The 26244-nt window shown below is 43.3% G+C and overlaps 2 protein-coding genes across 2 annotated transcripts in view; one reads left to right on the top strand and one right to left on the bottom strand.

Moving 5' to 3' along the window:
• Nucleotides 1-14885, top strand: part of LOC122564162 (protein spinster homolog 2-like) — a 98346-nt gene extending 83461 nt beyond the window's left edge. The window contains exons 10-13 of the mRNA XM_043718809.1: nt 586-684; nt 2815-2978; nt 9672-9713; nt 11040-14885. Coding sequence (XP_043574744.1) covers nt 586-684; nt 2815-2978; nt 9672-9708 — 300 coding nt within the window. The 3' untranslated portion in view covers nt 9709-9713; nt 11040-14885. The remainder of the gene's footprint in view (nt 1-585; nt 685-2814; nt 2979-9671; nt 9714-11039) is intronic.
• A 7634-nt stretch (nt 14886-22519) lies between these two features.
• The window catches only part of mybbp1a (MYB binding protein (P160) 1a), a 99713-nt gene continuing 95988 nt past the window's right edge, over nt 22520-26244 (bottom strand). The window contains exon 27 of the mRNA XM_043718931.1: nt 22520-23368. Coding sequence (XP_043574866.1) covers nt 22966-23368 — 403 coding nt within the window. The 3' untranslated portion in view covers nt 22520-22965. The remainder of the gene's footprint in view (nt 23369-26244) is intronic.

Genomic DNA, 26244 nt, shown 5'->3' with positions numbered 1-26244 from the left:
TAGCCACCTCTGGTGCTCCACGCTGCTTTTAGCTCTGGAATTCCATCTCTGAACCTCTCCACCTTGATTTCCTTCTTTAGGAAATAACTTGGAGCAAGTCTTGGCCCACCTGCTGTCATAAGCCCTTCCTTTAAGGCTGGTGCCAAGTCTGATGTCTGTTATGTTCATTGAAGTGACTTACTATATTAAAGGTACTACATAAGTTGCAGTTATTGTTTGAAGGAGCCTTCCTCAGTGTCTCTGTTTGGAAACAGGGATAATGGGGGCCGTTACACCATGGGGCAGTGTGTCATTCTCTGGAGATAAAGAAAACTGGCCTCTGAGACTCAAAATGCTTTGTTGGGATTTAAGCTGAAACTGTATTTTAGTTTTAATGTGGAGGTGCCAGTGTTGAACTGGGATGGACAAGGTCAGGTTATAATCCAACAGCGTTATTTGAAATCACAAGCTTTCAGAGTGCTGCTCCTTTGTCTGGTGGAGTGCTTGTATTTTAGTTTGATGAGTAATGAGATCCTTGTTGACTTGATAATGATGGGTGATGGGTGATGCTTAAATCAATTAACTCTCTCTCCGTTCTGTTTCCAGTACGTTGTTATTCCTACTCGTCGCTCGACCGCAGTGGCCTTGCAGAGTTTCACCTCTCACCTGCTCGGAGATGCAGGCAGCCCTTATTTAATTGGTGTTGTAAGTACAATTTGGCTTTCACATTCATTTCTGATTAACTAATGAATGACTGCGCACATTCTGGCCGCATATTAGACTGGAGGGCCTCAGGGTAGGGCTAACTTGAGCTCCCAATCCCAACTATGCTGTTCTGGGAATCTGTACAGGGATAAAGTTAATCCGAGGCAAGCTGTCATCCACTGTCTAGTGATTGGTTCAAGGTGGAAGCTTGGGACCAGGTCAACTAATGGCCACCTTGACTTTGGGAGATTAGTGGGAGAGTGTGGAGAAAGCAATTACAAGCCACAATTACAGGGAACAGAGACTTAGAAGCGGCATTGGGATTGGTCAGGATCTTTTACCCTTAGCTCTTGAGCTTGATGCATAAACTGAGGAAGATTGCAAATGTTACCTTTAAGGATAAACCCTGCAGGTATAATCCAGCCAGTTTAACCTCAGTGGGAAAACCTTTAGAAATAAATCAATTGGGACATAAAATGGGCTGTCCCTTGGGCAAGAATAGGTTAATAGAAGACAAACAGCAAGGATTTGTTCAGTCATGTTTAATTAATTTGGCTGAGGTGTCTGGTCTGACTTGGAAGAGAGGGAACTATTCCCATCAGCAAAGACACTGGTTTTAAGAGGAATGACAAAAAGATCAATAGACGAAAAATGTTTAATACCTGATGAATAGTCTGCCTGAGAGTGCAATAGAGGCAGACTCAATCCTGGATTTTGGGAGCAGGATTAGTATCCAAGGAGAGAAACAATTACAAGGCTATGGGGAAAGTGAGGGAGTGGGATTGTGTAAATTGACCTTGATGAGAGAGCCAGCACAGATCCAGTGGGCCAAATGGCCACCTTCTGTGCTCCACCCATTCTGCTATTCTGCATGGAATGATTTTGTGATGGAGGAAAAAGCTAGCAATATTTAAATATTGTGACTCCACTTATTGGTTGACACCATCACACAACCATCATCGCTATTGGTTTGAATAAATGATTTGATCAGCGTTAGTCTGGCTGTTGTAATTGTTCCAGAATCTGCCTGCAGGAAATAAAATTCTTTCTATTCTTCACTGTGACAATATTACAAAAACAGAGACATCTGTTCCCATTAATTAAAATGACTTTCTGGACTCAATGGTAAACTGGGAAGGTGGCTGGGTGTCACCAGGCAGTACAGTGCAGTGTGACCTACAGATCTATCAAACACTGATGTGCAAAGCCTTTATTCTTCCCCAGCTTGATGTGTAGTGTCACCTCAGCATCTATGTAATAAGGGTGAGGATTACCTGAGACCTCCAGCCAACATCAATCTTCACTTATGTAGCACCTTTAACATGATAGTGAGCCACAGGTGGAGGCGATATTAGGTTAAATGACGAGTAGTTTGGTTAAAGACCAAAGGTTTTTAGAAATATTTTGAAGGGGTCTTAATGAGGTAGGTTAGGGAAGAAATTTAGGGAGAGAATCCTGAAGCTCCGAGCCCAAGAAAGCAGTTGACTCTGGGGAAAGAAACTGGGAATGCATAAGGAGCTGGAGACGGAGTGCAAATGTTTTCTGAGGGGGCATAACAGGGGGGATGTTGAGAAGATGTTTCCATGACTAGGAGGATCTTGAAATGGGGGTATAGTTACTGAATAAGAAGGCATTCATTTAAAACCGAGATGAGAAGGATTCTTTCATTTTTAGAGGATGGTGGATGTCTGGAATCCTTTATCCCAGAGAGTTGGGGAGGCTAAATCACTGAAAATATTCAGGGGGATGTAGATAGATTGTATTGCAACATTCGGGTGTTCAGGGCTGGCACAAAACAGAAGTTGATATCTGGAGCAGATCAGCCATGGTGTTATAGAACAGCAGGGGTAGTTTTGAGGGGCAGAATGGCTGACTCTTCCTATTTCTTACATTCTTATTAAATCCCACCGGATGTTCCCCGTGGTCCACACTGAGAGGCAGCTTGGAATTTTGCCCCGTGTTCCATTATTGCAAACATTTCAAATTCTATCGTTTCTTTCAGTTGCTCCATCTCCCTTCATCAGTCTCATGACCTTTCACTTTGCTACCTCACCCGTTTTTAGAGGAGCGATTTCCCTCAGTGGGCAGCCTTGATTTTGATCGGCATTTGCTTTCTCTTGTCTTGCTCAGATCTCGGACGTGATCAGACACAGTAAGCCTGATTTGGATCTGTGGGAGTTCCTCAGTCTGGGCTATGCTCTGATGCTGTGCCCCTTTATCATTGTCCTGGGAGGGACCTTCTTCTTGGCCACAGCCCATTTCATTGTGCAGGACCGTAACAGAGCACACCAACAGTGAGTATGAAGCTATTGTCCCTCAACCTGTTAGAGAAATGAATCATTGCCCTCAAAAAGCTTTGTACCCGCTTGATTTGAACCTTGCGCAGCTCGGTGCCAGCAATGCTGTTTACCCTTCCAGTATTGCTCTGTCTGTTCTTACACGTGGCACTGCCATCTGCTTCCTCACCAATTGCTGCTCAGATGTGAGACTAGATGGTGAGGCTATTTCACTTCAGTGGGCATCACAATGGAACCAGAAGTCGCTCCTGTTTTATAGTCACCCTCCTTGGACAAGATTCTAAGGCAGGTGCTGTTGGGTCAGCTGTTGTGAAGGGGTAGGAAATGAGAATGAGCAGGGGGGTGTGAGCAGCATCTAAGTCACTTCTTTGATATCAGTGGTGGCAGCCCATTTGTGCTCAGTACTGGGTCACATGGGATAGTTATGCTAATGAGCCTTCCCACCATCTTTCTGAACCTTTAGAGTTCATTCTCTCCTTCAAAAGATAAATAGATAACTTCACAAACCAGGACCAAACCCCTCTATGATTCAAAACCAACAAGGCAACAGCAGAAAAAACAATCTGTTATCAATGCATTCAACATTTGGTTGGTAATACTGCAGAGATATCTTCTACCTTCAGGTTTTTGCAAAAATAAAATGAAGTCTAAGAGGCTGCCAAGAATTACCTAGAGGTTAAAAATGACAGGTCAGCAGTGCACAACAGTGGGAAGCTGATGCCCCAAAGAGGAGGTGGTGGTGGGGCTGCGTTAATGTCACTGGACTGGCTCTGGGGCACAGGTTCAAACCCTGCATTGGCACTTGGTGGAATATTAATACTAGAATCACCAACCTCCCCTGAGCAAAAGGGAATGAGGTTGTGAGGTAACACATAGAAATCCACAATAGTTACTATCACAGAAGGCCATTCAGCCCATCAGGTCTGCTCATTAAATGAGCACCATTCTGTAATGCCAATCTCCTGCTGCTTTGACCCCATACTCTTTCACGTCATTTTAATCCAAATGATTCATCAAATGCTATCCAACACTGCACAGAAATATCCCAACCCTTCCAGATTGGATGTTTATTCTTCATCAGCAGATAAGTTCTGGTAGTTTCTCATTAGTCTGTGTTTATCTCTGGTTGCCAATGTTTTAGAATTATAACTGAGGCGGGGTGTGTGAATGAGTGACAACATCAAGGGGCACCCTTTGTAATCCTTCAGGTCCAGCCAATGCCAAGGTGTTAGCACCAATAGGACTGTGTCAGCTGGGCTTGGAGGCACAGACCGACAGAGACTGGAAGCTGCATATGACCCTAACATTGAAGTTAATTGTTGCCTCCTCCGTACCACATGCCAGGGAGCGAACCTGTGATCCTTCGATCAGCATGGTGTCTGCTTCACCAACTGAGACTTTTCTCCAAGAACATATGTTGCAAACGCTTTCTGTATTTGACAGCTTTGCACTGATGACAATCAGTGTCACGTCTGACAGCACAATCAACAGGAACCATCCTGTACTGCATCCCCACAAGCTTGCTCACTCAGTGCATAAGGAAGCAATGTTATTTCACAGAACTGATGGGTCTTTTTAAAAAAATTATTCATGAGATGACTTCATCACATTTATCATCCATCTCTAATTGCCCGGGGAGGGCAGTTAAGAGTCAACCACATTGCTGAAGTCATATGTAGGCTAGACCAGGTAAGGATGGCAGTTTCCTTCCCTGAAGAACATTAATAAACCAGATGGGTTTTTCCCACAATTGTTTCAAGGTCATTATTAGACCCTTAATTCCATATTCTTAGTGAATCCCAACATCTCCCATGGGGGAATTCGAACCTTGGGTCCCCAGAACATTACTTGGGTCTCTGGATTTAAGCCCAGCCATTATACCACTGGGCCATCAGTAACTGTCATTAACTCTGTGTTCCAGGCAATATTCTCACATTCATTCCCACAGCGTGTCCTCTACACAGCCCGTGGTCTGGGTGCTGACTCCTGTTGCTCCTGTTGCGTGACTGCGAGATCAATTCAGTCGATCAACTCCGAATCTTGACTTTTGGCTGGGGTCAATTCTACTGACATTTGCTGGTGATGGGGGGATGACCTTTTAGTCAAAGGGCCTCAGTACCCGGTCACACAATACAGTCTCACCAAACGAACTAATCAATCATTTTTGCTTCCTTGATTGAGTCAGAAATATTGCCCAGGACATCATGGAGACATTACCCCACACCACCCACCCCCATATATTTTCTTTCACTGCATAATCACAAAGCTGTTCCTTTGCTGCTAAAACCAAACTGGTCCCACCAATTGGCATTAACTGTCAGCATCATCTGTCGAAAATAATATTGCTTCCTCGTGCACCGAGCAAGCAGCTTTGAGGGGATGTAGCACAGGGTGGGTCCTGTCAGTCATGACCTGACACTGAACATCGATAGCAAAGGATCACTAGATTGATCTTGGGTATGGAGGGACAGTCTTATGAGACGAGATTGTGTGGTTTGGGTCTGTACTTATGGAATATGGAAGAATGTGAATTGACCTTGTTGAAACCACCTGATGAAGGAGCAGCACTCCGAAAGCTAGTGCTTCCAATTCAACCTATTGGACTATAACCTGGTGTTGTGTGATTTCTGAGGCGTCTTGGTAGGGGAGAAGTGGAGAGGTTGTTCCCTCATGTGGGAAGAGTCTAACTGAGAGTGCACAATCTCAGAATGAGGGGTTTAAGACAGAGATGAGAATGCAGAAGGCTGTTGATTCTGAGCAGTTAAGTATTCTCAAAGCCCAGTCAGACAGATTTTTAATCATTAAAGGGAACCAATGGTTATAGAAGAAAGGAAAATGGAATTGATTGTCATCAGATCAGCCATGCCCTCATTGATTGGTGGAGTAGACTTCCTACACCTTATATTGTATATTCTGTACACGTTTTCTCTGAGAAGTGGAAAGGTTAAAGCATGGATATTGTCTCAAATGTTTGACACCAAGAGCTGACAAAGCCGGGGCAGGTTTCCAGCCGAGGTAATAAATAACCCTGTGAGGCTCTTTCCTTTCTGACAAAAAAAACAGTCGATTATTCCTGGCAAGTTGATGAAAAGACCAGAGTTTGCAAAACAAATTAAGTGAACTTCCTGATGAAGAACGATGGCATTTTTATTGTTTCTGAGGTCTGGGTGACAAATGTTTCAGTCAGACGAGACCTTCAGAAATCTCTGGAATGTCGGCGTTTCCTAAAAAACATCATTTGCATTTTGCAATGACAGGAAGAGTTGACACAATGAGTCAAACAGGTTATTGTGAAGTCAGCCGTAGATAAGGGAGCAACAATGGCTGCTGAGGAAATGCGTGTTTTCATGTGGCCAGGCTATAGCACTGAGGCTCCTCAGGAGAGCGGTTTTATGTCAAAGAGTGACTGAATTCTGATCTGGAAGCTTTTGAGCAACAGCTCGATTTCCATCCCTGCCAATCTTTCAAGCCAGGCTGAGAAACATGGGGTACTTAAGCAGGTTGCACTTTCAGTCCCTTAGTCACAACACAGTGTGGGCACCAGCCATTGGCTTTAATTGTCCAGATAGGCCGTGAATAAAATGAGTTGAAACTTTATTGCTGGAACAGCACAGCAGGTCAGGCAGCATCCAGGGAACAGGAGATTCGACGTTTCGGGCACAGGCCCTTCTTCAGGAATCTTTTCCCGAAAATCTGTGCCCGAAACGTCGAATCTCCTGTTCCCTGGATGCTGCCTGACCTGCTGTGCTGTTCCAGCAATAAAGTTTCAACTTTGATCTCCAGCATCTGCAGACCTCACTTTCTCCTCGTGAATAAAATGAGACTAAAAGCAAAATGGTATGGGTGCTGGAAACCTGAAATAAATGCTAGACAAACTCAGCAGAGTGGAGAGAGGGAAACAGAGTGAATGTTTCGGGTCCACTGTGAGTATTCTTCAGAACTGAAAATTGAAACAAGCTTCACGTTAGGAGTCCATGTTAGGGCAAGAAGCAGATTGAGGCTGGCTGTAATATAGAAATATAAACGTCAATCTAAATACATGGACACAATCTTGATGTGACCTCTTATCCTAAGATTTCAATTTTCACAGCTTATGGGTGTGGACTAGCATCTATATTCCATCCGGTTCAGCCGAACCAATCTACACTGGTGTTTCTTCCCAGAAGTTACAATCGTCCTCCCTCATTCCATATTTATCCATTCCTTCGTTCAGCTGTTTATCTCAATGGCCTCTGTCTCTATCACAATCTACAGACTGTATCTTCAAAATTATCCTGCTCTCGTTCCTCAAGTTCTTGCACTTGACCCTATCGATCAAGGAACAATCATTCCTGATGTCCTTAAATCCATCAACACTCTAATCATCCTCTCAAGCACAGGAACCTGTCTGATTCACATTGGCAAATGAGATCTTTGAAAAGCTTGGCTTGAGAAACAAAGACCAATTAGCTTGTAATTCCAGGCCGTGCTGACCCTGGCATCTATGGTCTGATGATCTGTAACCATGCCATTAGTAGCCAGGGTACTTTGTTGCTGATGTTCTCCAGTCATAGCTACAATGCCTTCATAACATTTAAATTCCATGGATTATAATGTAATTACACAGTAATTGAGTTTTAATTACAACGTTGCTAAAACTGCGATGTAACTAAGATAATACAATAACTGATTACATTAGGATTAAGTTAATTGTTTCTTCATCTCTACAGCTGTATGAGTTAATCATTTTCAATGGGACTTTCAAAGGTTAGGGCAGACAGTTTTAGCAATGCAAATCCAGCACTCAGATTTTGTTGCTGTAGGAAGATTTACGTTCCTGTAACAACCTTTTTCAGAATTACTGTTGAATCTGGCCTTCCAGACAGTCCACTCCACCAGTTTGTGGATTGTCAGACTTACTGAGTTTCTCCAGCAATGGTGTGTGCTTGTCCCAACACTTTGAGGAGTTGCTAAGTATAGCCGACTCATCTCATTCTGGTATCTGTAAACATCTCTCATGAAACTGCCTCATTGGCGACAAGTCAGGAGAACTGGCAAATGGATCGAAAGTCAGTTGTGAATTTTTGTTACATGGTCGGCATTTTATATTATTTACATGATGAGGTTTGTTGAGGTGTATATGGATTTCCAAAGGTGTATGAGAGTGTCATAGCTGAAGTCTATGGAAAAGGAGAGAGAGAAATAGATTGGGAAAAACAATTTCCATTAGTGGAAGACTTGAGCCGGAGGATACTGAGCAGTATTGAATTCAGAAGGAGAGATGGAGACATGAGGAAAATTATTTAGTGCAGAGTGGTTTAGGTCTGGAATGTACTGTCAGAGGGTGTGGGGAGGCAGGTTCACTCAAGGGGTTAGAGTCTGGAATGTACTGTCTGAGAGTGTGGGAGAGGCAGGTTCAGTCCTGTCTTTCAAACATGTAGACTCCAGAACAGGGAGAGATTGCAGGACTACAGAAAAAGGGCAAGAAAACAGGATTGGCTGAGTTAATCTTGCAGATGAGCAGCCTCTGTCTGTGCACAACTATTCTGACCTGGAACTGACTCAGTGTGCCTTCATTTACTGAGTGCACATTGAGGAAATCCCTTCCTCATAGCACTGTGGATAACCCTAGCCCACAGTTCTGCAATGGGTCCAGGTGAAGGTTTACCATCACCACTCCAAGGCAGTAGGAATTGGACTGTAAATGTTGGCCCAGCCAGCCACACTCACATCCCATGATTGAATAAAAAGAAACATTCGAAGTTATGAATTTGATGCGCAGCCTGGAAAGGTGATGGAGCCAGATTCAACTTTCAAAGGGAAATATTTTTTAAAAATGTTCATGCCTGTTGGGAGAGAGCAGGGCTGTGGGACTTACTGAATCATTCTTTCAAAGGAGGCGATCCAAGTACGAGATGATTGGCCTCACTCTGTGCTGTGAAACTGTAACTGAGATTAAATGACATGTAGAGATTGATGATGTTTAGGTTTGTCTGTGGCTGAACTATTTCTGCACATAACTAGGGTGATACCTACCCTAGACCACACATTATTCCTTGGTAGATCCTTGTTCAGAGAAGCCTTCTTGGTTGTTCGTGAGAGGGTCATGAATGTGTGGGAGTACAGTTCAGATAAGTCAATTGGAAGTGTGACACAAGTGTGAAATGTGTAACCCCAGTGAGGAGTAATATGGTTTGCCTCCGAATTAGCAGAACGGTGCAGCACTGCAGTATAACTCCAGTCTGATAAGAAGCATCATTGACAGACGGTGATGGGAGATGCTGTGTACTGTGTAAATGTTTACCGTGTTGTCAGAATAACAAGGAAGCTATGTGTCCTGTGAGTGTCACCACCATTGGAATAGACCAACTGGGTGGGTGCTAGGGCACACAGACCCTGTGCAAACCGTGAGGAGTTGGTCCCACATGGCAGTGCCCAGTGGGCAAGTTCATGTTTCGCTCCTGGGCCAGGGGGAGGGTGAAGGTGGAGATGGTGGAGTGAAAGGCCATTTCTTGTTCTTTCTGAGTGGTGGGCAGTGTCTAGGGAAATAACAGGAGTAACAGAGTCCAGATGGGTAGCACACTACCTCACTGCGTGATGCTGCCTTGGTGGATGTGGTAATGCCCATGGATGCCATTCTAAACCCGCCACCCCGGACAATATTTTTGCTTCTGCTCCGTGACCTCACGAATGTGTTTGCTTTCTCTGCAGGGTGGAAGAGATGAGGCTGGTTTCTGTGAAAGTTTGAGAAAGGTAAGAAGCAAATAATCCGGTCCACCCTGTTGTTGAACTGGGCTTTCTAACGAATTGCAAAGTCGTGAAAAACACCAGAACTCTGGAATGCTGCCTGAGATGTGATTTATACGGTTTCCTTTGATTTAATAACTTGCTTTGATGAGGAGGTTGCAGAGTTAGATTCACAGGAAACAAGTTTCCAAGGCAGTGACCAGGGTGGAGATTTATTATCACTGGGTGAGGACAGAGGGAGTGCAGCAGGAAGACATGCAGGATACAGCTCTGTCTCAATCTGAGCAGCTCTGTGCTGGGATGTGTTTTATGCTGGAGTTCAATGTCACTGTAGCCTGATCTCTCAGTAAAGATGTTCGGAGTGATATAATATGAATGATGGTACAAGCTCAGTTGAGGGAATCGAAGATCCCACAAAGTTTAATGAATTTTAAAGGAGGTGTTTTCTCAATTACACAGACTCCACTTAGAAAGTTCCTCCAATCAAACATCTGGCCACCCCCACCTTCGCCATAGCGCAAACCCCTTGTTCTTGGCTTAAGTTATAAAGCCTGCAAACAAGGTTCATTCCTTTTCCAGCATCTGACCTAACCTGGACCCCTTTAACAGTGTTAGAGATCAGAGAGACTGTACTGAAGGGAGATAGTCACAGGAACTCACTGGGCTCCAGGCACTAGCCAAACTGTCAGCAGAACCCAGGAGCTGGACTGAATGGCCTCCTTTGTTGTTGCATATTTCTATAAAAAAGATGAATAAATATTGCATGATTTTGCCTTTGGTTATCAGGCAGTATTTGTACAGAATGCTTCCTGACTTGATTAATTAGTCCACACTATATTTGGTTGAGCAGGAGTATGGAACAAGATGAAATATGTTGGTTTGAGTTAGTACCCCAGCAGCTGGCAGTAGAGCATTAAAGCTATAGCTAACCTATTAATTGTAAGACATCAGGATGAGTTATTCTAAATACCCAATATCCCTGGGATGTGTGCAGAGATCCATTTCCTCTAGTCACATTCTGAGATTAATGTCTTGCTGTTTTGGAAATACCAATTCTTGGGACTTTGTAGACAGTTTTGATAAATAGCTCCAGGAAAGTTGCAGAGGTACAGGTGCCTAAAGCATGGCCGAAAGTTGAATAATGTTTGTCACTGAGAAAAGTAACCACTAGTGTAATACCTACAGCCTAAATGGCCCCTATCAACTATTGTGCTTCACAGAAATCTCCCTTCTCACCTTAATTTACCTTACCCTGTCAGTATGACTTCTCCCTCTCTATTTATGTGACTTCCGTAAGACTGAACCCGCCTCTCTTGCTTTCTTTCTTCCTAGGAGTTATGGATGGAGCGGGTGAAAATGTCTCAAATTGGTGACATTTTGCCTTCAAATGGCCATGCAGTTTCTCGTCACCGTGTGACTGGACCTTCCGTAGCGAGGAATCTCTCAAGCGAGGAATGGCATAACTTCCTCAAGGCACCCAATTGTATGGAACCTCTCCTCCAGTCAGACATGACTCTCAGTTCCCTGCTCCTTGCAGAAATCCCTGCGGAAGAGCAAAATCTTAGTTGGTCTCTGCTTTTTGTTTGTCTCCCCCACTGGGTTGTGTGTCAAGGGCTGACCTCAAAGCTTGCAGCCAACATTCCCAGCTCCAGCCAAGGAAAATGCTCCAACCTCTGCTTTGGCAAGGTGGGGGGCTGGGTTCGATCTACACAAGGCTTCAAGCAGCTTCTGAGACATTGAAAATCATCCCTATCATTTAATGCTGAGGTTCAGAATTGTCACTTGGATGTGACTAAAGCCTGGTTGGAGGAATGGGTGAAGTCTCCTCTGAGACTACAACATGGGAAACAGTCAATGGGGGAGATATTGCCTTTAAATGAGACAGAGCACTTTGAGCTGTTCTAAAGTTGGATGCTGTTATTCTGTTACTTTTAGAGGCAGTATTATATATATATATATATATGAACTAGTGAATTGAATTTCACCTTTTAAGCTGTATTGGATTGTGATTTATTTTTGTACTTATGCCAGTGATATGCAAATAGCAAAGTAACCACTGGCTTATGGATATGCACTAAAAAACCCCTGAAGTGAAGCAAGATGTTCCAAACGATCCAAAACGTTTTCCTTCTGCACCTACTTTCTAAGCTTATATCATGTTAAGGCCAATGAAAAGGTCAAGGACTGAGGGATGAAAAGTGATAGGTGCCAGTGTCTAAACTCCTTTTGGATATTGCAACAAATCTACCATTTTCAAGAAAGTCCCAGTAAGTCATTTCTAGCCAGTCCTCAACTCTCTGCTCATAAAGCGCAAGTGATGAATTCACAAACAGAAACTGGCTTGGGCATTTCTCAACAATTCCCTCTCCGTGCCTCTCACAAAATCTCTTTGCCCAGGCAACCATCTCTCAAGTTCCCCATTTGCAATCTATTTCCCTAGGGAAGTCCTTGTTTTCACCCAGTGAGTGTGGAATGCACTGCCTGGAAATGTGGAGGAGGCAGGTTCAATTCAAGAGGCCACTTTTTACTTTAAATAAATACCCAATGTGCAGGACATTGGCTGAAAATTGTAATGCTATGAGAGGTGGTGCAGACATGATGGACTGAACAGTCTCCTTGTGCACCACAAGTGTTATTCAATACTTCTTACATGTAGCATCCCCAGAAGATGCCATTGTACTCAAACTGTCCTCAAGGCAAAGGAAACAAAGCCCACTTACAGCCAGTCAAGAGTCAATTGGACACTAGTCAATGCTGCAGCTTAAACCAGGGAATTCCCATGCTTTGTGGCCAGGTATTGCACTGGCTATTGATTCATTGCAACAGATTAAGAACATTAGGCCAAGTTCGATTATGTAACAGGACTTATTTTGTTACAGACAAACAAGCAAAAACAATTAGAGGTAAATATTTTTCAATGTACATTAGAACTAAGCTCTTAGCTGAAGATAGAATTGCAGTGTAATGCTACCATGATGACACGTGTATTAGAATCATCCAATTTCCTTTGCAAAGTAGCTGTCTTTTTGAAAAATTTCCCAGTTGCCTCTCAATGCTTCCTTCCTCAAGTGTCTCCTGTTAACCATTTCCCACTGACTTCATGGGCTTGGATGGTTTTGAAGATTCCCAGGTAGTTCAGGCATGCACAGGTATGTGCACCAGAGGTATGCGCCCATTAACTGTAACATCCAGAAATGATGTGTATGCAAAAGCAGGTCACTAAAATAACTTACCAGAGAAACTGGCCTCTCTGGAATGTACTAGTCACATGAATTGCTGCTGTTTCTCATACACTGGGTGTTAACTGGTAGACAAACCTTGTTGTACTTTTACACATTGAGTCACTTTGTGATGTTACCATAGTAACAGCAGTCTCTTAGTAAAATTAAAAAGTGGCAGATGTGAGAGTCAACCAGGATGCTGTATAAAAAAGTCCCTTTGGCAACATTTACCTCAGACCACTTTGAAACTCTGCACAGCTTCTTAATTAGCTATAATAGCACCTTCTAAACTCATAACCAAGGTCATCTGGATGGACACAGGCAACAGATACATGGGAACAACATGACCAGCAAGTTCCCTTTTAATCCACTCACCATCCTGACTTGGAAATATATCTCCCTCCCTTCAAAATCCTAGAATTCCCTCCCTCAGGGCATTGTGGGTCAACCTACAGCACATGGACTGCAGCAGTTCAAGAATTCAGCTCACCAACAGCTTCTCAAGGGGCAACTAGGGATGGGCAATAAATGATAGTCCAGCCTGTGCATGGGATAAAAGGAACAATAACCTGTGAATCTACCCTACGAGGTTATCACTATCCCATGTCTCGTTCAACACCACCAGGGGCTTTAAACCCACCAAAGGGCAATATAGACCAAATTTTGTCAAACACTTGTTGAAAGTTTAACTAATTCTCAGAATATGTCAGAAAATTCTAGGGTATTGAAGTGAATAGAATCACGTCACTTGTGACAGTGAAATACCGACTAGGGAGAAGGCACCAGTGAATCCATCACTTGCACTCAAAGAGCTAAAAGTGATACTCTTTAATATGAATGAAAGGGGTGCGACATATAACTTGCATTGAGTTTGGCCTCGGGTCTTCTAGAGAATGTGCAACTTTTTAAAAAATGATTATTTGATAGGTTATTCGGATAAGCAGGTAACTGAAGGTCCATGAAGCTGTGAAATACTTGGCAGCTGGGATAAGTTGAAAACTTACAGGGTGTGACAGTCAATCAACAGTTTCAGAAGCTTCTTAAAAATTCATATCACAATGGCCCAACAAACTAATAAAAGATGCAGGAAAAATATAGTTTAGGTGCCATATTAAAAGCTTGGGCTGTGCAACACAAGCTGTGAACCAGAGACATTGCCATGGCCACAGTGTTTCAATCCCATGCCCCAAGTGTGGTATAAAATGATGTACATTATACAAACAAAAGCATTTCACATGTGGATATTTGCTTACATCTTAAGAAAACTGACAGTTTCCAAACAAGTGCACAAAAAGACCAAAGGTTCATAGGTGGCCACCATGCTGAATGCCTGGAGAGATCATCTAACCAATAAAATGTCTTAATTACAATTAATTACAATTAAAATTGCAATTAGTGGCTAACGTGATAGACAACAGAGCTAAACCAGTCAGACAGCCAGTTTCATTAAAGGAAGCTTCAGATCAATTTCAAGTTGTGGGTTATGATTTTATATAGTGTGATGTGAATGTTTGAAATTACTAACAAGGGAGGTGGTTTTCCATCCCAGTTATCATCGCAATACTCAAACCTATATAAGGAATTAAGTTCAGAATTTACCAATATAGAAATTAAATATACTATCTATTGCCAAAAGCGATTCGTTCATTGAAAAGACTCCCATTTGCTGCTGCCTGATATTCTCAGTAACTGAACCATATACGATGGTTGATTGTGTGTTGAATCTTATTTTTTGCGTAATATGCATTTGTTCCTGTATAAGTTCCATCCGCACTGTTCAAGTGTTTGTCACTTCTTGTCAAACAAGAACTTTTTTCTAAAAGAAAATCTATTTTATCTGATTATTCCAGATATATTTTATTGTTTAAAGCCAAAGTATATAAATTATACACAAGAATATAGCTCAAATGTATCTACAAATCATGTAAATTAATAAACTATTTGAATGCAGTGTTCTGGTATTTCATATTCTGTATAGGACTCCGTCCAAACTGCACCATTATTCAGGAACTGTATTTATGTTTCTCCCAAGTGCACTTCACAATTTGTGTTGTCTACCTTTGCAAAATATGGCAGTTACTCATGAGCAACTTTGAAGAGGAGATATGATAGTAATCCAGGAATTAATGTTGAGCCAATTCTAGATTTTGGTTTTGGTCAATAGGCTATGGCCTGTTGACTGATAACAGACTGAGGAAGGTAAGAAGCAGTTTGAGGTTTAAGATCCTCGATCAGTAGAATGCAGTACTGGAACACATCAGGGCTGTGGATGCAGATCACCCGAAACGAACTCAGATCACAGCTCTCCCCTCTCCCAAACAAACCAACTTTCCAATCACAGCTCTCTCCTCTCCCAAACAAACTCTCCAACCACACCTCTCCACTCTCGCCCAAACAAACCAACTCTCCAATCATAGCTCTCTCCTCCATGCCAAACAAAGCAACTCTCCAATCACAGCTCTCCCCTCTCCCAATCAAACCAACTCGCCAATCACAGCTCTCCCCTATCTCCCAAACAAACTCTCCAACCACAGCTCTTCCCTCTCAAACAAACCAAATCTCCAACCACAACGCAGTAGTCTCCCTTCACCCACCAACCCCCAGAAATGACCTCTCTCCCACCATGTCTTATCAAGTCTACGCTTCTATTGCTGTTCAAATTACAACATGGGACAGACACTCTGCAATGCTGCAGCAGTGAGTTTGTTTCTACCTTCAGCACAGTGAATGTTGGGTACATGGGGAGTGAGCACTTCCTAAGACAGACTTGCATTAAAGCAGCACCTTTAATGACTAGATATCCCAAAGTGTTTCATAGCCAAAAGTGTCATCACTATTGTAGGAAACACAGCCGCTGGAATACATACAGCAATTCGCTCAAACAAGCAGTGTGAAAATGACCAGGTATCTGCTTTTGTGATATTGGTTCAGAATTAAATATAGGCCAGGTCTCTCATATGCTTCATCAAGATAGTGTAAGGGGATGTTTTATATTCCCCTAAAGAATAGATAGAGCCACAGGATACTGAAGTGTTAGCTTGGACTTTGTATGCTCAGATTTGGGAATACTTGATCCTGTAAGTGTGTGACTCAAGAATACTACCATCTGAGCCACAGTTGAGAAGGAATGAAAGTAAACAGTAATTCACACTCATTATTCGACCACAGTAACATGTAGTTATAATTACTGATCAAGCCGGCACTGCCAATTCTACATCAGGCAGTTTGCAATTATCTTTCCCTGTCAATAGTGAAGGGTTCATGGTGCTATATGTTGGAAAGTTACTTATTGGAGCCTCTGGTCAGATCACACCTACATGGGTCACTCAAGTTTTTATTGTTTACATGTTTCAGGGAACCAATTTCTTTTTTCTACAATCACCAAGCACCCTCAGTAATGATGGGAATAGGGTCTGCTAAGCTGCCTTCAAGAAAGTTACCATTCCTCAGGCAAGGGGAGAGGGTGAGGAAGAGTCCTTCAGGGTAACCTCAGCCAAAGTGAGAATTGAATCCATGCTGTTGGCATCATTCTGCATTGCAATTAGTCATTTAGCCAACCGAGCTACCTGATCCCCACATGATGCATACCGCACACCCTCCACAAGCTGCGCATTGTTTGATGGTGAGGCCTGCATTGGTGCTCTGATTAGCCCCATCTTTAACACGAGGGTATGGTCATGCTGCCATCCTCAAGAACTGTAGATAAACCCACACAAGTGCCATTTGGTATTCTTCTGCACTTCAATCACATGTTGAGACTATGGAGCCCGTGTACGAATTAAGTTGTGGAATGGAATGTGTGGAACACCAGTGATTGAGTCAGTCCCCATAACCCTGCATTGAACAGCTTACAGTCAAGCAAGTAGCTTTACTACAATTATAGGAAATAGGATACAGACACAAGTTTTAAACAATATAAATGCAAGATTATCAAAGGCACGCAAATCCCTTCAGCAAGCTCCTTACATTAAGGGAGGTCTTTCTCAGTAAACAAATCTGGCAGTAGCCTGTATTGGCACTGGCGTTTAAATTAGAGGCAACTTCAGACTCACTGTCCAATGTCTGCATTAAAGTCAAGCGCTTCCAGCCAGATTAAAACTGCACAGCTCGCATTACTAAAAACTGAGATTTAATATGGGGAGCAAACTGACCTTTACTGCCTCCGTGTGATAACATTGACACGGCTCTGTTCACTCAAGCTAACGTAGTATTTCCAACAACTTGGCAGGCTACGAGCTGAGCTCTCCGAGAGGTTCTCTTCGAAGGGGAGATTTACTAGAACTGCTTAAAACACAATTTTGTTCTAAAATGAACCATGAGCTGGAAATTAGTGCCTGGAAGCAAATCTAATGGTACCATTCAAAAAGGAACTAGAAGGGGAAAAAAACATGGCATTATTCAGGGAGAGCAGGGAGGTGGGACTAAATTGGGCAACTCTCTAAAAGTGCCAGTAGTGGGTTGCTGGGCTTTTCTGCAAGATTCTTGCTTGGAATGCACAATTCAATGTGAGGCAGAGTATCTTAATTCCAACATCAAACAACATTACTCAAATTAAAAGGTTGAACAATAAGACATAACGAAGACCTGTTAAGCCTACAAAGACATTCACAAATTATATTAACAAGGATCTCAATAAGCACATAGTACCATGTGTTCACTTTGAGTAGTATTGAGACGTACTGGACACTGGAACCCTCATTCCCATCCTCCACCTTTCAACTAAAATCCCATTAGTGTAGCCTCATATTCCACCTCAAAAATGTCTGTGATAAACTTACCTTATTTTTAAACAATTCCTTTGTAGTTTTGGCTAACTGGGCACCATACCAAGAGGGCAACAGGAAGTGTCGACCCAGGCACGATGAATGCTTTTCCACAAATAGAAATGGATCGCAGCCAGATCAGATGAATTGTTTATACTGCCCAGTGATCTGGGATACTCCACAATGAGTGACCAAGAGAGCCAGACTATGGTTCAGTCTGGATTTGCTGCCTTTAAAAGATACACAAACAAGTAAAAGTATAGTCGCCACAGTCCTATTGGACCCATAGGTCAGTTCTCTCATGAGAGAGAGAGACAACTGTTGGTGCTTTAACCTGAGGGTCACCACACCTCAGGCAAGGAGAGAGATTGAGAAGGAGAGTCCTTTACAGTAACCTCAGCCAGTGTGGGGATTGAACTTACACTGTTGGGATCACTTGGCATTGTAACTAGTCATTTAACCAGTGAACTAACCGACCCCCATAGGACCGACCACAAGCTGCAGATTTTGATGGTGAGGCCTCTGAACTACCCCACCTTTAACAATAAAAGCAACACAGAAAGGGGGAACAGGAGTCAGCCATTTGAGTTGTGCTGCCATTCAATAAGACCTTGGTGGATTGAATTGCAACCTCAACACCACATTCCCATCTGCCCCCTCAACTCCCTGGTTTGGCAAAAATCAATCACTCAGCCTTGAACAGGTACAATGCCATAGCTTCCACTGATTTCTGGGAAACTGAACTCCACTGACTAACAACATTCAGAGGAAACAAACATTCTCGTCTTGGTATTAGAAGGGAGGCCTCTTACTCTTGAACTGCATTACTAGCTCCAGGCTCTCCATTAAAGGGAAACATTCTCTCAGGATTCCCCTCTAGATCCTGGTGATTGCAGGATCAGTGATCTTCCCAGCACTTTCAGATCCTCACCAGCCAGCAGAATACTTAACATTAATACCTGGCTTCTCTAAGTATCTGTACAATGTCTGGTTACTCCCTCCCCTCTGTCCTGGTCTACAACTGATCTTTGGATAATGTTATTGAGCAGTGAACTGACAATATGATCGCTGCTCAGAGTACAGCTCAATGGTAACTGATGGCCAACTATAACAAGATGACAAAGTACATCTTGGTCTCAGCCAGGCGTACAGACCACATGACAAAGTGGTGAGAAAGGAATTCATTACATGCTTCATTCCTTTTGCTAAGAGATAGGGAGAAGGCGCCAAACACCACTGGTATTGAGACTTAGGCAAGTGTCCAGTTTCTAGGATGAACTCAAGACAACAAAGGCAATCAGCATGTCATTTTCTGTTCTAAACATATGGACCCATTTAAAACACTGACAGCTTTTCCTATAATGAACACATGACAGAAATGTTGCTTCTTTTAGCTGGTTTATGTACCAATAAGAAATTGTTCAATGTCTTGAAAGTAACAATTTCTTTAGGTAATCAAGGCTTAGTCCAGCAGACCACTTTGGTGCCAATTTTCCCAGATATCTACCCTTGAGACTTTTGTGCTGCAGTGCACCAGAAGCTACAGGCTTGAAGCCCACTCTAGGGCTTGATGGTCAAGGAAAGTGTGTTTGGGACGAGGCTCCAACATACAAATCCTTCCATACACATGCCAATGGCAGGATAAAGGAATCGGGGAAAGAATGCTGAGGGGAAATACCAGCTAAAATTGTTGATGGCAAGATAAACCAAAAAACATTGGACATTCACAACACCGGACGGTCCAGTATCTGAAGCAAGAGTGAATGTACGCAGAGTCAAAAAGCACAGCAGGTCAGGCAGCGTCCGAGGAGCAGGAGAGTCAATGTTTCGAGCATAAGCCCTTTATCATGAATGTGGAGGGCTGAGAGGTAAATGGGGGGAGGTGGGGATGGGGGTAAGCTAGGTGGGAATGCAATAGGTAGATGAAGGTTGGAGCGGATAGGTGGGAAGAAAGATGGACAGGTAGGAGAGTTCAAGAGGGTGGTGCCGAGTTAGAGGATCCGCTCCATCCTCCTCTCCAACCTATCTCTCAGCTCCCTTGGGTCTCCCCCACATTCCTGATGAAGGACTTATGCTTGAAACGGCGACTCTCCTGCTCCTCAGATGCTGCCTGACTGGCTGTGCTTTTCCAGCGCCACACTTTTTGACTCTGATCTCCAGCATCTGCAATCCTCACTTTCTCCTGAATGTGTGCCCTAGTCAGCCCTATCACTGCACCATCACTGGAGACTCTACCAGCATTATCTGTTGCACCAGAGCATAACATGCATCTGAAAAATATATTGTCACAGCACATAGACTGCAACAATTCAAGCAGGCAGCTCACCACTACCTTCCCCAGGACAACTAGGGACGGGCAATAAATGCTGGCCGAGCCAATGATGCCCATATCTTGTGAATATAGAATAAATAATATGGCAATTATGTGTTTGCTCCAGTGCTGGTCATTTGGACACGTTCCACCCACACCACTGCAGAGACAGGACATGAAGCAATGAGGAAATCAGGCTTTACGACAGCATGATCTACAGGTAATAGACTCCCATCCAGAAGCAGACAAGGGCACAGTATCTAAAGGCAACGAATACACAAGTGGAATCTGTAGTCAGGCTCAGACCTGGTTTGGAACAGAATTGTAGCATCCCCGATGGCATCACGTTTAAAATGAAGGGCTGAATGGCCTAGTCCTGCTCCTACATCTTTTGATAAAACTAACCAGGTGTGAAACTGAAGGCAACACATGAACAACAAAAGGACATTCTTTAAAAAAAAAGTATTATTTGAAGGGATGTATGATTTGCTACCCATCAGTAATGTGCCTTGAACCGAGTGGCTTGCTGATCCATTGCATTGCTATCGGTCTGGAGTCACACGTAAGCCAGACCAGGTAAAGATGGCGGATTTCCTTTCCGGAAGGATATTTGTGAAGCAGATGGGTCTTAACAGCAATTGATGATAGTTTCATGGTCATCATTATGGAGTACTGTTTCCAATTCAGATTTAATTTAATTGACTGCAAATCTCACCGGTTGCCATGGTGAGATTTGATCTCATACCCAGTGAGCATTATCTTGGGATTACTAGTCGAGTGACATTACGGTCACTCTTCTGTCTCCCAGATGCCAATAGAATTGGATAAAGTAGGGTAGGTGGTGGCTCCTGGGGAGCATAAAAATCAACAGATTAGGGCTGAATGGCCTGCTTTTATAGTATCATAAGTTGCCTCAATGTCTTACTTCAACATGCAGCAGGTCATGGGATACAGGGGCCTGTCTTTGGTCAATGCCAGTGGGGATAGATGCCTAAAACGCCATGAGACATTTTTACCTCTGTGCTGCTCAAGGGTTTTATAATGTGAAGTATCAGGTGTATTCACCACAAAGATGGTGCTCCTTTAGCATCCGAGTACACAGCAGTGCTAGAGCAAAAGGCAACCAACATTACTGGCCCACATCACTGCCTATTGGCACTGCAGCCTGTAATCCAGAACTTCCTTCTCTGTATTTAAAGATAGAATTAAACTCAACATTCCTCAGCAATTTTTGTTTTGGATGTTGTTAAAAGACTATTTCAATTTTGGCTATAATCTTACCAAAAAAAAAACTGAATGTTAATTAAACCCATCATCATTTCAAGTCAACAGCTCAACAGGGGCATCAGTGAAGAAACCACTAGCAGTATGAATACCCTGTTTCACAGAATCACTATAGTGCAGAAAGAGGCCATTTGGCCCATCGAGTCTACACTGACCCTCTGACCAGGAGTAGGCCATTCAGCCCCATGAGCCTGCTCCACAATTCAATGGTTGAACTGTGGCCTAACCCCACATATCTGCCTTTGGCCCATATCCCTTAATATCTTTGCTTAACAAACATTTACAGGGACCACGCAAGCCACGCAAATGGGGCTCAGTACAGATTTAGGTTGACAGCATTTCACATCAGGTACCTAGGGGATGGGAACAGAATTGACTCCAACTAGTAATACTGCTTCATAGAGATGTACAGCATGGAAACAGACCCTTTGATCCAACCCGTCCATGCCAACCAGCTATCCCAACCCAATCTAGTCCCACCTGTCAGCACCCGACCCATATCCCTCCAAACCCTTCCTATTCAAATGTCTCTTAAATGTTGCAATTGTACCAGCCTCCACCACATCCTCTGGCAGCTCATTCCATACACGCACCATCCTCTGCGTGAAAAAGTTGCCCCTGAGGTCTCTTTTATATCTTTCCCCTCTCACCCTAAACCTATGCCCTCTAGTTCTGGACTCTCCCACCCCAGGGAAAAGACTTTGTCTATTTATCCGATCCATGCCCCTCATAATTTTATAAACCTCTACAAAGTCACCCCTCAGCCTCTGACGCACCAGGGAAAATAGCCCCAGTCTCTTCAGCCTCTCCCTGTAGCTCAGATCCTCCAACATCCTTGTAAATCTTTTCTGAACCCTTTCAAGTTTCACAACATCTTTCCGATAGTGTTGCAACAGGACAGGTGCCCAGGATTGAGGACAACTGAATGTATAAACGGGAAGTCATTCAGCCCCTCAAACCGGTTACACAGGAACATGAAGAGTCCAATCAGCCCTTTGATCCTTTTACACAGGAAAGGGAGTAAGTCATTTATCCCAAGTGTTTTACATCTGAACAGATAGTGGTGTTCATGTCCTCATGAATGTTCCATTAGAATAAGCCATTCAGCCCTTGGTGCTATCCTGAATTAAGGCTGACTCCCCAATAAAAGTTCATCCATGTCTCAATTCCATGTACTTGTCTGTGTTCCTTAATCTCCTGCGACCTTTATTGAAAACAGGCAGCGAACAGAGGTACAGATGATTGTTTTATTTCAAAGTACAACATAAAAGAAACTGGTTTTTAAAGGGACTGGGGGGCAGGGGGTAATACAAACATAACTCATGGCCCTCACACTTTCAGACAAATTTTATATTAGAAATGGTCTCAAAGGCAGGTGAGGCCCTGTTAAAAATAACACATATCAATAAAAAAACTGGTACAACTAGTTATTTTTGTTTTGGGGGGGGGCGTCATCTAAAGTTGTGTAAAGCGTATAGGGGTTCACTTCTTGGACTCCAACCATTCAACCCAAATAATTGTGTTACTTGTCTGATTAATAGTCTAACTATTTAGACATTGGTCATAGGAAATGTTTTAAAACAAACAGAAATGCCAGTCTTCCATCACTGACTTCATTCATGACCCAGTGAGTGTACTCCAGGTTCCTGAATACCCTGCAAGGATTCCCTGGCATGTCCCTACAGCCCAGTGGTTACTCCATCGCTCTGCCTTTTTGCTTTCACGGTCACCTGTTTGCCCAATTTATCACCTTGGCCGACCTCCACTTGGCTGAGTTTGGCCTTTTTAGATGGCGTACCTGACTTTTCCCACGAGTTTCCTTTTGCCCCTTTCTCTGAACTTCTCTTTCTCTTGTTTTGCTTTTGTGTCTGCCCTCTCCCTGCAGCCTTTGGAACCTTCCCAGACTTTCCCACTGGGTCTCTCCCTCCCTCCTGCACCTTCTCCTGAGGCAGGCCTTTCTTCTTCTTCCAGTTCTTCCGTTTTTTGGTCTCTGGGAGAAATCCTTTCTTTTTCTTTAAAGTCTTCCCTTCTTGAGCCTGTGGGTTTTGTTTCGCCTGTTTCACCACCTTCTTCATGGGTCGCCTGTCAACACAACATTAGCAAAGCACATTTAAGCCAACAAACACTCACTGTGAGACACAACAGTACAGCATCCCAGAGCTGTCAGAACACTTTACTAAAATATATCGGATTGTGTGGGGTGGATACAGGGAGGATGGCTCCTTTTGGTGGACTGATAAGAACAAGGAAACATACGTTAAACGGTTTTTAAGTCAGAGATCAGGAGGCCTTCTTCCTCTTAAGATTATCATTAAGCTGCGGAATTCTCTTCCCTAGAAATCAGTGGTCGTTGGGTCAGTGAATCCCTTCAAGATGGAGTTAGATTTTCGACAGACAAAGGAATCAAAGGTAATGGGAACAGCACAGAGTTAAAACCACAACTTTATTGCTGCTACTTTTCCTTCTCATTATTTTCCCCCTGTGCAGATAGGGTCATGGAGTCATAGAGATGTACAGCATGGAAACTGACCCTTCGGTCCAACCTGTCCATGCCGACCATCTCCAAGGTCTGTGTACCAACTTCTAAAACTGGAAGTTATTCACTGAAGCGACGTTAGCACATTGATTAGTGCACACAGACCATTGGAGCAGCATCGAGGGAAAGCTTCTCATTGAAAATCCTGCTCCGTCAACTCTGGGCAGACAAGAGAATTCCTGCTGCTGAACTTCAACTGAAAATTTTAGTCAGGTAAAAAACGGACACCAGCTCACCATAAACGTACTGAACTTCAACGGGAAAAAATAATTGCTAATGTATTCCCAGATTCCATGTGAGCATTGACCTACACATCAACTTAATTCATTCACCTTGCTTCATATTCCTCAATACTCAAATTCTTTATATTCTTTCTGCCAAAGTGGACAATTTCACATTTTCCAACATTATACTCCATCTGCCTGATCTTTGCCCAGCCATTTAACTACCTTTCTGTTGTTGCCAACACAACTTACTTTTCTACCTGTCTTTATCATTGCTAAATTTAAACTTACCTTCAGTTGCTTCATCTAAGTCATTTATAAAAATAGAACATAGAGAAGTACAGCACGATGTTGTGCTGAGGTTTAATCCTAATGTAAAATATAATGACTTAACCTACGCAACCCTCAATTCACTGCTATCCATGTGCATGTCCAGCAGTCGCTTAAATGTCCCTAATGACTCTGCTTCCACCACCATCGCTGGCAATGCATTCCATGCATTCACAACTCTCTGCGTAAAGAACCTTCCTCTGATGTTCCGTCTATATCTTTTTCCTAATATCTTAAAACTATGACCCCTCGTACCAGTCAATCCTGCCCTGGGGAAAAGTCTCTGGCTATTGACTCTATCTATTCCACTCATTATCTCGTATACCTCGATCAGGTCTCCTCTCTTCCTCCTTCTCTCCAGAGAGAAAAGTCCGAGTTTATTCAACCTTTCTTCATAAGGCAGGCCCTCCAGTCCAGGCAGCATCCTGGTAAACCTTCTTTGCACCCTCTCCAAAGCCTCTGTATCTTTCCTCTAGGAGGGTAATCAGATCTGGACACAATATTCCATGTGTGGTCTCACCAGGGACTTATAGAGTTGTAACAAAACCTTGCGGTTTTTAAACTCGATCCCCCTGTTAAAACATTAAGGCCCCAGCACTGATGGTTGTGGCACACCATTCATTTATACCTTAGCAACTCCAACATTCCCCATATTCTTGGTTTGCAGTTAAGTAGCCAATCTTCTATCCATGCACTTTACCCCCCTTTCGATATGGCACTTTATCAAGCGTCGCCTGGAAATCTAAGTACTCAGCAGTTTAGCCACCACATACCACACAACAGCAATATGTTAGTTAAACCTGATTTCCCTTTCACAAATTCATATTTACTTTTCCCAGTTTGTTTACATTCTTCCAGGAGCCCTGCTACAACATCTTTAATACTCGCTTTGGATATCATCCCTGCGAGGTGTTAAGCTCACTGGCTTGCAATTTCATGCTGTCTCCTTTCCTTTGTTGAACACAGGTCGAGAGGAGACCATTACCTCACTTACAACTTACCATAGTTTTTGCTGCTTTTAGCCACCTGATCAAATTTACACATGCAACTCATTGGACTTCATGTGAGCAACCCTGGATTTTAGAATTCGTTTCTCTGAGTCATTCAAATATGGTGACAGCCGAGGCCCCAGTACAGACCCCTGAGGAATATTACTTGTTAGTTCTTCCAAGGGATGGGGATGTTGCTGGCTGGGGACAGCATTTATTGCCATTCCCCAGTAGCTTTGAGAAGATGGTGGTGAGCTGCCTTCTTGAACCACTACACAGTAAGGAGGTAGAAACTAAAGCCTATAAGGAACTAGATAATGAAGTCAGTGTGACTAAGGGGAAGATTAGGCAGGGAGCAGATGATAAGCACAAAGGGACACAGGTGGTCTGAGGTGCATTTGTTTTAACGTGAGAAGTATAGTAGGTAATGCAGATGAAATTAGGGCTTGGGGTAGTCCTTGGGAGTATGATGTTATTGCTATTACTGAGACCTGGTTGAGGGAAGGGCATGATTGGCAACAAAATATCTCAGGATATAGATGCTTCAGGCGGGATAGAAGTGGAAGTAAAACGGGTGGAGGAGTTGCATTATTGTCAGAGGGATATCACAGCTGTGCTGAAGGAGGGCACTATGGAGGACTCGAGCAGTGAGGCAGTATGGGCTGAGCTCAGAAATAGGAAGGGTGCAGTAACAATGTTGGGGCTGTACTACAGACCTCCCAACAGCAAGCGTGAGGGAGAGGTACAAATATGCAAAGAGAAAGTGAGAACTGCAGATGCTGGAGATCAGAGCTGAAAATGTGTTGCTGGAAAAGCGCAGCAGGTCAGGCAGCATCCAAGGAACAGGAGAATCGACGTTTCAGGCATGAGCCCTTCTTC

The sequence above is a fragment of the Chiloscyllium plagiosum genome, chromosome 28 (genome assembly GCF_004010195.1).
Source record: "Chiloscyllium plagiosum isolate BGI_BamShark_2017 chromosome 28, ASM401019v2, whole genome shotgun sequence".
Lineage (NCBI taxonomy): Eukaryota > Metazoa > Chordata > Chondrichthyes > Orectolobiformes > Hemiscylliidae > Chiloscyllium > Chiloscyllium plagiosum.
The sequence above is the reverse complement of the archived record's forward strand: the minus strand, read 5'-3'. Positions and strand labels throughout refer to the sequence as shown.